Genomic DNA, 12,971 nt, shown 5'->3' with positions numbered 1-12,971 from the left:
CTAATTCTGGAAAATCAACATAGTCGGAGGACCATTGCTGGAATTAACTCTATTTATTTGTTAGAACAATTTAGTATTTTGCAGAGCTAAATCAAATTAGTCTATGTAAAATTATTAGAGATAGTGTTTGAATTTTAGTTACTGAATTGCTTGGATACAAATAATATATTTTCTATGAAATATTATATTATGACAAGTAGAGCAGGCCTTAAGGAGTTGAGATCACAAATTCAACTCCCAATTAAGAACAACCTATTAACCTATTAATTAAGTCGATCAACTAGAGTTTCCTTATATTAATTTATCTCTTTAGAATTTTTTTATTGGCTATACTCTAGCTAACGGATTTTATCCTATACATGCACATTCTTAGATCTACGGATTTTTTCATAAAATAATGCAAAGAGTAAAGCACAAGTAATCCTAGTAAGCACGCAAGCTTGACTAAACGTGCATACATAAATTTTAAAACCTGGATGTGTTAACGTCAAGAGAGAGCGACGCATAAACAAGAAAGTTGATTATGGGTGCAAAAATGCCCATCAATTTATGCATGATTATATTGCCCAATTTTGCTTGCTACAGTTCATCATCGTTCATAATAAGCTTAACTTGCACGCCTCGTAAACCATAGGTCCTACGTTATTGCCGGCCTGTTGGTCCATCGCCATACGCCTCCACGTGCCGCCCAGCCAACGTAGATAACAGAAATATATATTTCATTTTTTCAATATTAAAATTTTATTTAGGTTGAAAAAAAAATTGTAGTAAAAAACAAAATAATTAGGTTGAATTTGGAATGAGAGTGAGAGATCAGAGTAGAAAAACAAATTAACGGCCAATATAATTCAACTACGTGCCGGGCTAGAATTCCAGTTTCTGATTTGGCACAGTACTGCATATATGGTACGCCAACGCACAACGTTGACAACAACGTAAAACTCTGACTCAACCAACGAACCACGACTAAATGCAGAAAACAACAACGTAGGAACGTAGCCGGTAACTGCGTAGAATATAGCCTACTTGGCGTTCCAAAATTATTCACTATTCACATGCACAAGTCTTCTAAACGTCCCATTCATCACAAACCGGCGGTGATGGCGGATTGGACCTTGGGGAATGAATCTATTTGAATCTTTGATTAATCTACCATGCTAGCATGGCTTATTGAATCAATTAAGTTAGCAATTTTTTATTTTTTTTTACTATAAGGGCATCTACATTAGTTGGTTTTTGACCCATTTTTACCAGTTTTGATGCCATGTGGAAGAGAGAGAAGGCTGAGGTCTTCCTGCAAGACCTTAGTTTTTTGTGGGACCCACTGGAGAGAGAAAAGACAAATACAGTCACCCAAATACGCATTTTTTGCATTGCCCACGCCCTTGTTGGCGCGTTAAAAGCTACCTTTTTAATTTTTTTTTTCTTTTTATGTGTCAGATTTGCTTTTTGTTTTTTTTTTCCTCTGATCTTTTTTCTTATTCTCTCTCTTAATTGGCACTTCAAAAATCTCATTATTAAGGCTGCCCTAATTATTGTCTGAGAGTGTGCATAAAAAAACGAATTTAATCGGTAAATAATTAAGGTATGCAAATTCAAATTAGATTATCAATAGTTAATTGATTTAAATCAAGAATGTCGACCAGTACCACTTTATTGTATACAGTGTTTTGAGACAAGTGGGTGTGGATTTTTATTTGGGAGGAGATAGCTGCCTAGCTTAGGGCCTAGGGGAGAAGATGCATGGAGGGGAAATGAGAATGGTCTAGTGGATTCGGAGTGGACCCATGAATCTACACATTTCATGTCGGAATTAGAAGAAGAATCTTTTGGTTATGTGAATCCTATCGAATTGAAGACATCCGATCCGCACCATCCAATATAATTGTCAAAGGCTCAGAGCCGCGCAGAACACACACTTGTTTGGGTATTGCCGTACGTTGCCACTGTTGACCACGTGTTCACTTGTTGCTTGTCCTATGCGCGACACGCACTAAACCTCTCTCTCCACTTGTGACTTGTACGTTCTTTGCTTCATTGCTTCCATCCTTGATCCTTCTCCATTTTTCTTTTTCCAAAGGTGGACTCACATAAATACCCCTCTCATCTCATCGGATTTCCAATTCAACCACCATAGTTAAGTTGGTCAAAACAGTTATTTTGATCATTACAATTCATGACAAATTATGCTAGATTACTTTTTGTGACCCTTTCTTAGTGATGATGGTAAATACTCGTATGATATAGAAAACAATCATATTCTTATTAATAATTTTGAGAATCGGGTATAAAAGATGGTTGGACCGATTCGATTGACTATGAAGTTGAGTTAAGGATCTTATCTTAGATGGTCGGGCAATGGGTCTTAGTCTCTTAGATCTCCGAGAGTTTAGCTATCTTTGGATCAATAGCCTAAAAGTCTATCTCTCTTCATTAAATGTGGTATTTATATCTAAAAGAAAAGGACAAGTTTTGCCTCTCGGCATGGCAAGCACATAGAAAACATGCATAGGGTTAGTGTCGGGTAGAAACAGCGTTGTATACGTACCTTAAATCAGATTAGCTGGACAGTTATGCTAGGGGATCCCAAGATTTAACTGGACAGTTATGCTCGGAGGTCGACAACTTGGGAGCAGGTGAAAAGGTCTATATAACTAAATTGTGACGAATAGATTGGCGATGGTAACGTCTCTATCCCGACCACCCGAGCCTTGGAAGATATCGAATACGATCGGGTGCCGGAGAGGCGCGCTATGGGTCTGAGTTCTGACCGCTTATACGTACAAGGCTTAAGGCGGGAATATTCCCTATCACTTAGGTCAGCTAAAGACATATTTCACCTGAAACATACATTTTTATTAAGAAAAATCACTGATTTAGTCGCTCAATTGCTTTGCAACTGTTAAAGTAGTTCATAGTTTCCTATTTGAATTAATTTAACCATCCAATTGTTTAAAATCTTGCCAATTAAAAAAGATTTTTGTGTTTCAATAACTTAAAAACGTATGTATGAATAGAAACTACATTGTAACAGAGTTAATAGTGCTAAAAAGAAAAATCATTTGCATGATGAAGAATAAATCTATTGTTAACGTCATTTAAGGATGAACTACAATAAAGTGGAGGAATATTTTGAGTAATGGACATTAAATCCACAACTGCAATAAAGTGGAGGGAACATTATTATTTTTTACTTTATAAAATGCAACTTATATAATTTTGGGCATAATTCAGGGCAGATACATTATTGATTATTTCCTATAGCGTATTATGCAAGTGATGTAATGTTCTTTACTTTATATTGTACATATAAAATTATTCATCTGTTCTATATAAGATGTTAAGCTAGTAATGCATAAGTCAACATAACTTTGATTTATTTATATAATTATTACACACTAAAAATATCATCCAATTGTCTTAATGCATAATGATAAAACACGCGTCAGCAAAGCACCCTTTATTCTTATCCAAAAGCTGTTACGTTACTTTATTTGGTTTATTTTATTTATAAATCGCATTCAAGATAAGAGTAACGTACAAATTTTTTAATCAAAATAAGTAATAAATTCAGTACAAGATAATTTATTAATATATGTTGGCTACAGCTAAACGTAAGTTTACATTTAATAATCCGTATTATTAACATGGTGTGTATTTTTGTCGGTCTAAATATAATTTTTTAAAAACAAATCATAATAATAATGAGTAAAAATAGCACGTTTAATTTAATCCCCCAATTCTAATTGCAATATAGATTTAGTTTGATTAATTATTTACGTGTAAATTTAGTTCATACATACATTTTTAGTGTAGTGAATTTTCATCTATCAAATTAAAATAAGACAAGCTAGAAAGTTACAAAAAAAACTATATGTTGATCGTATTTGGTAAAATAGTTAGTTTATCAGTTAATTTTGACTTATTTAACCGTTATTAGTTGTTTGAATTGATTAAACAATAAATATAATTTTGTATAACAATTTATTATTTAAAAATTATTTTATATCATTTATCAACTACTGTAACAATTAATTTATCGAACAATTTTCCCCCAAAAAAACGCGTCCTTGCTGGCCAGAATACTAGGCACTACTCACTAGCACATTTTCCGTTATTTCAGGTATTTGTCTAGGCTATTATTGTCATTTCACAGTCGCTTCAGCCGGTGTTGAACAACTGGTGATATAAGACGAGAGAGATTAGCGTGGTAAATTTGATAGAATATCAGAGCAATAATTATCGTCCAGAAGAAGGAAGAAACGAAATCCAAAAATTCGTTCTTTAAAATTCGTCGAATTTACTTACAATATTTTTCTACTCCGAATTAGCTTTGGAATTTCAATTTCATTTCCTCCTTTTGAGGTTCAAAAAAGTCAAACAATTCTCTCAGATCTCTACAAATCCGGCTATTTATTCTGCAATTCACTTTGAATTTGCAGGTTGTGCTTTTCTTTCTTCACGTTTGAAACGTGGAATTGGCAATTCCTTTTCCCTGCATATAAGCGTCAGATCAGAATCTAGGGTTTCCTTGGGTTGTGATACAGTAATTGGGGGAGGGATTGCCTTTGATTATTGTGTGAAAGTTGATCTGATCCTCGGTTGGGTGAAGAAATGGCGGTTCCGACGATAGCACTGTACGCGAGCCCGCCGAGCAGCGTGTATTCCACGCCGTACTCTTGTCAGATCAACTCGCACGCCTCCCACGACTTCGATTTCAACAGCAGATCGTCGTCGTCGGCGTCGACGACGACGTCCTCGTCGCAGAAGCCTGCTGTTGGCGGGTTGTCGTGTCTGTTCTCCTCGCAGTCGGTGAAGCACGCCTCGTCTTCCTCGAGTTTTTCCACCGGGACTGAGGATTTGGGGTCGTTGTGGCACGATAGAGGCGAGGAATTGAGCAGCTCTTTTCGGGGTTCGTCTCTCAGCTCATCGTTGAAGCGAGATCACAGCCCTATGACTGTGCTTCAAGGCCCGGGGAGTAGTAGCGGTAGTGGTGGGATTGGGATTGGAGCGTGTTCTAGAAGTCCTTCGAAGAGAATTGGCGGGGATTTCTATTCAGCTAGATCCGGAAGTGGCGGGTTGTTTAATGGGTTCGTTAGACACGCACTGGGCTCGTGCGTGGACTACGATCCGGTGAACTTACATTTGCGGGATTCAGATTCTGCTCCTCCTGGCCTGCTAGATGAACTCACGTTTAATATAGACGATGGTTTTGGGGATTCCAAGCTGGAGCCTTATGCTAAACATTTGCTTTTGGATGCACAATCAAAGCATAAGATATTTCATGATGATCTTGTGGTTAAGGCTTTCTGCGAGGCTGAAAATGCTCATAGAGGCCAGGTGTGTGTGTGTGCGCTTTTGTATATGATTTTGATTTCCTTCACTATTTGGTGAAGTCAAGATTTTTACAATTTTACCTTTTGAATATATCAAGAATTGCTATTGTTATGTATGCAGATGCGAGCTAGCGGGGATCCTTATTTGCAGCATTGCGTGGAGACTGCAGTTTTGCTAGCAACAATTGGAGCTAACTCAACAGTTGTGGCTGCTGGTCTTCTACATGACACACTTGATGATACATTTGTTACGTACGACTATATTTCCTTGTCATTTGGAGCTGGGGTTGCTGATTTGGTTGAAGGGGTATGAAGACAAACTCTGTGAATTCTGTGTTTCTGTACATTGGATGATGAGAACTGAATGTATTGTATTGAATTGAATAGTTCAAAGATACAGATTACATGGATATATGTAATGAGAGAATCCTAGGGAGACTAGATTAGGGGTATTACATGGAAGCCTAGAATAGAGAGTCATAATCTGATTCAAATACATAGAGTTCTAATATAGATAATTGAGTGAAGCTTATGCCAAAAAAAACAGAGTGTGCTGGGGTTGGGGGGATTTAATGGCTATTCTGGTTGACTTAACTTCAATTAGCAATAGATAGTTTTGTTTCCAGTTGTCTGGAATGTGATTTGCCTATGCATGTCTTAATCTACTGATATGTGGACACTCTATAAGGTTGTTATATTGTGAGAAAAAAATGGATTTTGATGATGGTTAGGTAATTGATTACAAGAAACTTTTAGATGAAGTCTGTAACCTGTGATTGGTTGGTGACTTTTGATTGCTTATAGGTGTAATAATGTAAATATAATCTCTGTTCATACTATTCTAATTGGACTATTTGGTTATGACTTATGATTTAATGACAATTTGCCTGATATTAATTTCTTGTTTCTTCAGGTGTCAAAGCTTAGTCATTTGAGCAAGCTTGCACGGGAGAATGACACCGCAAATAAAATTGTTGAGGCTGATCGATTGCATACAATGTTCCTTGCAATGGCAGATGCCAGGGCTGTTCTCATAAAGTTGGCTGATCGGCTGCATAATATGATGACCTTGGATTCTCTACCTTTGATCAAGCAGCAAAGGTTTGCCAAGGAAACATTGGAAATATTTGCTCCGCTGGCCAATCGTTTAGGTATCTCAACTTGGAAGGAGCAGCTCGAGAATCTTTGTTTCAAGTACCTTAATCCTGTCCAGCACAAGGAACTGACTTCAAAACTCGAGACATCCTTTGATGAGGCTGTGGTTACTTCTGCTGTTGAGAAATTAGAACGAGCGCTGAAGGATGAATCCATATCTTATCATTCTCTCTCAGGGAGGCACAAAAGCTTGTACAGCATCCATCGCAAAATGTCAAAGTACATTATCTCTTTCTTATATATTCTTATAAACAAAGGCATTTATGCATTGATTCATTATAGATGTTGCTTTAAATCATTCTATTTGAGGTATTAATGTCTTGTATTGTTCAGAAAGAAGCTCAACATGGATGAAATCCACGATATTCATGGCTTGAGGATAATTGTTGAAAACGAGGAAGATTGTTATAAAGCAGCAACAGTTGTCCACCAGCTATGGCCTGAAGTTCCTGGAAAGTTCAAGGACTATATTCTGCATCCCAAGTTCAATGGGTAAGCAATATAATATTGTGAAGATGTGTCTTTTTTAATTTATGATATTAAAGTTTATAATCCTAACTTATGTTGAATTTGAAGGTATCAATCCCTGCATACGGTAGTTATAGGAGAAGGCATGGTACCGCTTGAAGTTCAGATTAGGACAAAAGAGATGCACTTGCAAGCAGAGTTCGGTTTTGCAGCTCATTGGAGATACAAGGAGGGTGATTGCAAACATTCTTCCTTTGTGCTTCAGATGGTCGAGTGGGCACGCTGGGTCATAACCTGGCATTGTGAAACAATGAGCAAGGACCAGCCATGCATTAGCCATTCTGACTCCATCAAGCCACCATGCAAGTTTCCTTCTCATTCCGAGGATTGCCCATTTTCTTGTATACCCGAGTGTGGGGCTGACGGACCAGTTTATGTGATCATGATTGAGAATGACAAGGTTTGCTTTTGATGTTTTCACTACATTTTGTTACTTACACGTTAACTCTACATTCAAAGTAGAACTCAACCTAAAATGTCGAGACTATATATATTTTTGTAACTATGCACTGATGTTTTCAAGTAACTCTCATTTTGGCAGATGTCAGTACAAGAGCTTAATGCACATTCGACGGTCATGGACCTGTTGGAGAAAGCTGGGCGTGGGAGTTCTCGATGGATCCCTTATGGATTTCCAGTAAAGGAAGAGTTAAGGCCACGGTTGAACCATAGTCCAATTATAGATCCCACCTGCAAGCTGAAAATGGGAGATGTGATAGAACTCACTCCAGCCATTCCCGACAAATCCCTAACCGAATACAGGGAAGAGATCCAACGTATGTATGACAGAGGACCGAATGTAGCGACTAGCACAACCATGGCTGGCTTAAGAAGCTGACCATGGATTCATTGTTTTACCCACATTTGTTCATTGAAAATTTGAAGTTGTAGCCATATATTCATGTATATAAACCATATATAAACTATTTGTACAGAACAGCAGATCTGTTATTATGCTAACCGGATTTGGGAATGTTGTTCAATTCATGCTTTTCTTTCTTAAATCTTTTGCTTTTCCAGTTTTTATGTGAGCCGTTGGATGAGCAGGATATATGCACAAGAAGCTATCTATCTCTTCTTAACAAGATTTTACTTTTATTGCTTTTGTAGGAAGGTCAAAACTGAAACTAGAAAGAGGATTACAGAGGAGGAGCTTTGTCCATTTCTATGTCCAGAAGTAATGCTGCACAGAAGACTGCCATGAAAGCACATATATGAGCATGATCAACATCCCTGCAAGTCCCCACGAGGAGCTCCCGATTCTAAACACCGACGAAGAATCCGGTGACAGGAAAACCGATGATGCCCGGGTCACACTCTGGACGGATGAGGCTGTCTTGATGGCAACTATCAGTCCTACAAGCACCGCGGGCAACACTAGTCCACCGGAGCTCCACCTTGTCTCGGCTTTTCCCCGGCCCGTGTACAATGGAGAAAGCACCACTGCAGAAACCATGGCCAAAACCATTGCCACCCCTCTCTGGGAAGAATTGCTGTGTGCATATGAATCATAGGTTGCCATTGTTGAAGGACACAATGGAAGAAGGTATCAAGGATTCAAGGGTTGGTTTTCTTGGACTGTTTCTAAAGAATGAAAGCTGATACTTAGGGATGACAGTATTGACACTAACATGGGCATTTATAGAGGGGTGAAAGATGAGGTGGTAAAGGAATCTAGGTGGAAAGCATGGGGTTAGATGACAAAAGTCTGTTAACAGCCGCCCAAAAAGCAAAAAGAAAGGAAAAGTCACACCCGACAGTCACAAAGTGCAGAGTTTGATTCATACTAAAAACAGTATAAAACTAGTCTTGTTGTGGACACCAGTATATAAACACTTTGAAAATTTTGTTAATTTTAACAAAAATAAAAGGAATTTTCAAGATTGGGTGTGCAATTCTTTTGAAAAGGAAAAGTTGGATCATACGTTGGAGAAAGAGCCGGAGAGAAGGATAAAAAAGAAGGGTAATAAAGGTGATGTTTAGACTCAAAGGAAGCAAAGTATCATCAGTGGCTGGTTTCCATGATTGCTCCATTAAGAAAATTCCAGAAAGTTTAATATTTTAACTTGCCAAAATGAACATGTTCACACCTGATTGGGGGTTTATGTTTTGTTCTATAGCAGTGTATTACCTTTGAAAAAGCAAATGGGAGTTAGCTGTTTCCTGATATGATATTGCCGTTATTGCTCTGAAGCTGTAAAGCAACTAAGTATCTATATCAAGATTCATTTTTGAACCTCAGCCAAACTGATTGGACAATTGTCTTGATAATTAAAATAACCTCAATTTTCAAGGTATTCTTATTACTTGAGGTAATCTAAGATTTTGAAGAGATTCATTAAAAAAGTGAACTTTGCAACAATGACTTGGAAATGTGTATCCAATTCTACAAAAATTATACTAGGAAGGTGATAGATAACAAAGATGAAAACTAGTGGCAAATTTCAAGCATCACTTGCATTCAGATTTGTCTTCCACAGTGAACAAAAGGATACAGGCTGACCAAGATTCATCGTACGAAATATCTAGGAACAATGGATGATAGGATAAAGAATCTCCGAACCAATCTAGTATTTGATCATTGGAGGGGGGGTTTGGGTCTGGATCAATAGTCATTGCAGGACGAAGAGAGTTAAAGCTTGATGATTGATAATATGGTTTGGAATTATGTTTATAGTGGCAAAACAATAGGATTTTTTTTTTTTTGAAAACAATAGGATTTGAGCACTAGTCTTTTTCAAAAGAGACATAAGAAGGCATATGTTAAGGTCATTGGTTTACTGTTTTTTTTTTTTTTTTTTTTTTGGGAGTTTTTGATGTTTTATTTACACTTTCTTTATTAACCTTCCATGAAATGGGGTTTTAGATTCCATTTTACGGTTTGACTTGTTCCTTGGTGTGGATTGGGTTGGGTCTAGTTTGATATTGCGAGAGACGGCAAAATGCCTTATTATATATATATATATATATATATATATATATACACACACATGTAGTTCTCGCATTGCTTTCATTGCTGTCATTGCCTCATTGGGTGTAGTTTGCTATTTAAACATTCAAGTTTTTAAATAGTCATAAAATTGAAGAATAAGTTTCATGTCTTTAAATAGTCATAAAATTGAAGAATAAGTTTCATGTTTTTAAATAGTCATAAATTTGAAGAATAAGTTTCATATATTCATAGAATTGAATAATATGTTTCATATCAGCTAGAGAAGTAACTTGGAACAATCTTAGTCAAGTTGATTAGGTTGTTGGCCTGTTATCACAATATTTCAAATTCAGCTCTCAATGAGAGCGACATATTAGCTTGAACCAATCAACTATGGGCAATCGAACACGCTAATCCGTTTCATATATTCATAGAATTGAAGAATATGTTTCATATCAACTGGAAAGTATTAACATGCACAACCCTAGCCAAATTGGTCACGTTATTGGCCGGGTAATCGTAATATTTCAAGTTCAACTCCCAATGAGAGCGGCGTATTGACCTGAATCGATCAAAATTCAACTATGGGCAACCGAACAAGCTAATCCTAATGTCAATGTGGACCAGAATGCAGAAGCACATGGAGGGGTGATTTTTGGAGAAAGGGGAAAAAGAGGAAGAAGAAGATAAGGTTGACAGCTAGAAGTATGATGCCAAAAGGGGTTAAATGCTATAAATTCAATGCACAGCAAGCTGGAAATGGAAAAGAATCTGTGGACTGGGGAAACTGGGTTTTGGATCAGTTTTTCATTCACACATGTTCACTTGTAGATGTAAATATGTAATGTAATCAGCTAAGCAAATATATTCCGATATATTATATAGTAGGGTATTACATATAGATTGGTGAATGGTGATAACACTTCTCCAACAACATTAAATACCTAGGACTTCATGTCTCACCAAGCAAACGAAAAGGCAATCGTCTTCCTGTTCCTCTCCAAAACAACCCCCAAGTCAGATCAGATCTCTCATCTACAACTTTGTTTATCACCTACAATGTCAAAAGCCACAACCATGAGTTCCCATGCTTGGAATAAACGTACTACAAATTTGTGTAGGGGGGGGAGCAAAAATAACCGGCTCAACTGAATTTCATGTCCTGGTTATCACAAAGAGGCTTTCAAGCTTCATAGTCAACATTACTACAACTTCTACTAAGCCAACAAACCCTTCTCTAATTAAAGAGAGAGATTCGAATTCCATACAATACTTAAACATTGGCTTCCCATAAAAGCTGTGAGCAGAATCTTAAAATGCTCCAACTCATAGAACCAGATTCACGAGGAGATGAAATAACAGGGAAGCTATTTAGTCATATAACAAAAGAAAAACTCATTATGGAACACGCACTACACTACACTACGCTAAGGTAGTAAGGAGTTTAATTACACACGTCTATGAATGATAGTTTCATCCACTTGCGAATACAGTGCTAACCCTTCCATGTAAAAGAAATGATTTTTGTGAACACACGAACGATATCCCACCAAAATCACAAAACTATGAAGGTCCATACACACAGCGGAAGTACGAATGAATAAAATGGGAGTCTGTAATAGGTAAATGAAACAAAAACAGGATATTGCTGCCAAACTATAAATCATTCACTATCATAAATGTTAAAACTATATTCACAGTACAATCCCAATGGATAGCTTGGTAAGATAAGTAAGGAAAACGAATTCTAGTCATAAATCAAGTGGAAGCCAAAAATTGAACAGAGAAATGTAAGAGCAAACAGAGAAAAAAAGAATTACCAATTTACATGAGCTACAACAACAGATGTGGAAGCCAAAACTCCGAAGGATCAAGGCGTAATGAATCAATTCATATCCTTACTCATTACCAAGCCGCTCGTTAAAGAATTTCAATCAGTACAACTCCAGTTAAGTGTAAAACACTCCCACCAAAGAAAGAGACTAAACAGAAAGAAAGAAAGAAAAAAAAAATCTGAACTTTTTTTTTTTTTTCACACGTCTTTATAATATGCTCTCAGCGTTTAACAATTGTCTCCTCTTGATTACCAAGAATGCTACCACAAACACCTGCAAAAGCGCAGCAATGCCCACAAATAGCAATCCCAGTTTCTTTCCCAAATTCAGTTTCTGGCTTGACCTTCCATGTGAAGTATGACTTGATCCATTGGCATTATGTCCTTTATGTGAGCCCTCTTTGGGAGGGTGAGGGGGAGGGGGGGAGAATTTTCGCCGATGGGAGGGAGGGGAAGGGGGTGGAGGTGGGGTGGGCGAGGTAGGCGGGGGAGGAGGGGGTGGGGGAGATGAAATTGGAGGCGGAGGAGGAGGAGGAGACAATGGCGGTGGTGGCGGCGATTGAAGAGGCGGCGGCGGCGGTGGTGGCGGCGGGGATTGTGATCCGGGGGGATTCACATTTTGCTGCGACTGCACGAGGATCGCAAGGAAAAAGAAGAAAAAACCGAATGTATTAACGATTGAGGTCAACAATGGTGAATCCATATACAACGCAAACACTTAATCAAAACAATTAGGGGTGAAGTCTGATCCCCAGAGCCCTCCCCGCATCTGGTTCACACTCCGATTCAACAACGCCGCCCCTTAAACCTAACCCCAACCCTCCTTCAACAAACTAGGGTTGCAAAATCTTCAACCTAGCTCCAAAAATCCGTCCTGATCTCTCTCTCTCAGAGAAACAACCAAACGATCTCTTTCTCCTCCGCAAACGAACAGAATATGGCAGCGCGAAATAACTAGGGTTAAGCATTCACGCCGGAAAATGGGATCATAGCGCCTCGTACCTCTTATATGATTTCCACAGAATACCTTATACGATATGAAATCCGATACCGGAAAAATCATAAAAAGGGGATCTTTGTTTTCCGTTTGCTTCCTTTCCCCCTTTCTTCGTGATCCCCCCGTTTCTCAGAAATGGCGTAGGGGTAAAAGAGAGAAAATGGGGGAACGAAGCCCGGGGGGGGGGGG

General features: G+C 38.0%; 1 protein-coding gene and 1 long non-coding RNA gene across 2 annotated transcripts; one reads left to right on the top strand and one right to left on the bottom strand.

Moving 5' to 3' along the window:
• Positions 1–4,217: 4,217 nt before the first annotated feature.
• Positions 4,218–9,186, top strand: LOC116011397 (probable GTP diphosphokinase RSH2, chloroplastic). Its single transcript, XM_031250961.1, has 7 exons — positions 4,218–5,340; positions 5,458–5,643; positions 6,250–6,710; positions 6,825–6,983; positions 7,068–7,419; positions 7,561–7,795; positions 8,130–9,186. Exons 1-7 carry the CDS (start codon positions 4,615–4,617, stop codon positions 8,198–8,200), a joined length of 2,190 nt encoding a protein of 729 aa, XP_031106821.1. The 5' UTR covers positions 4,218–4,614; the 3' UTR covers positions 8,201–9,186.
• Positions 9,187–10,739: 1,553 nt separating this feature from the next.
• On the bottom strand, positions 10,740–12,244 carry LOC116004919. Its single transcript, XR_004094860.1, has 2 exons — positions 11,772–12,244; positions 10,740–11,005 (listed from the first exon to the last, which is right to left on the bottom strand). It is a non-coding gene; the product is annotated as an uncharacterized LOC116004919 (long non-coding RNA).
• Positions 12,245–12,971: the final 727 nt, after the last annotated feature.

The sequence above is a fragment of the Ipomoea triloba genome, chromosome 2 (assembly GCF_003576645.1).
Source record: "Ipomoea triloba cultivar NCNSP0323 chromosome 2, ASM357664v1".
Classification (NCBI taxonomy): Eukaryota; Viridiplantae; Streptophyta; class Magnoliopsida; order Solanales; family Convolvulaceae; genus Ipomoea; species Ipomoea triloba.
Note: the sequence above shows the minus strand (reverse complement) of the source record. Positions and strands in the feature narration are given on the sequence as shown.

Excerpts from the sequence above, each read along its gene's own strand:
- LOC116011397 (XM_031250961.1), top strand. The coding sequence starts at position 4,615 with ATGGCGGTTCCGACGATAGCACTGTACGCGAGCCCGCCGAGCAGCGTG. Across the intron at positions 6,984-7,067 it reads CTGCATCCCAAGTTCAATGG|GTATCAATCCCTGCATACGG; the intron begins GTAAGCAATATA and ends TTGAATTTGAAG. Across the intron at positions 7,420-7,560 it reads TCATGATTGAGAATGACAAG|ATGTCAGTACAAGAGCTTAA; the intron begins GTTTGCTTTTGA and ends TCATTTTGGCAG.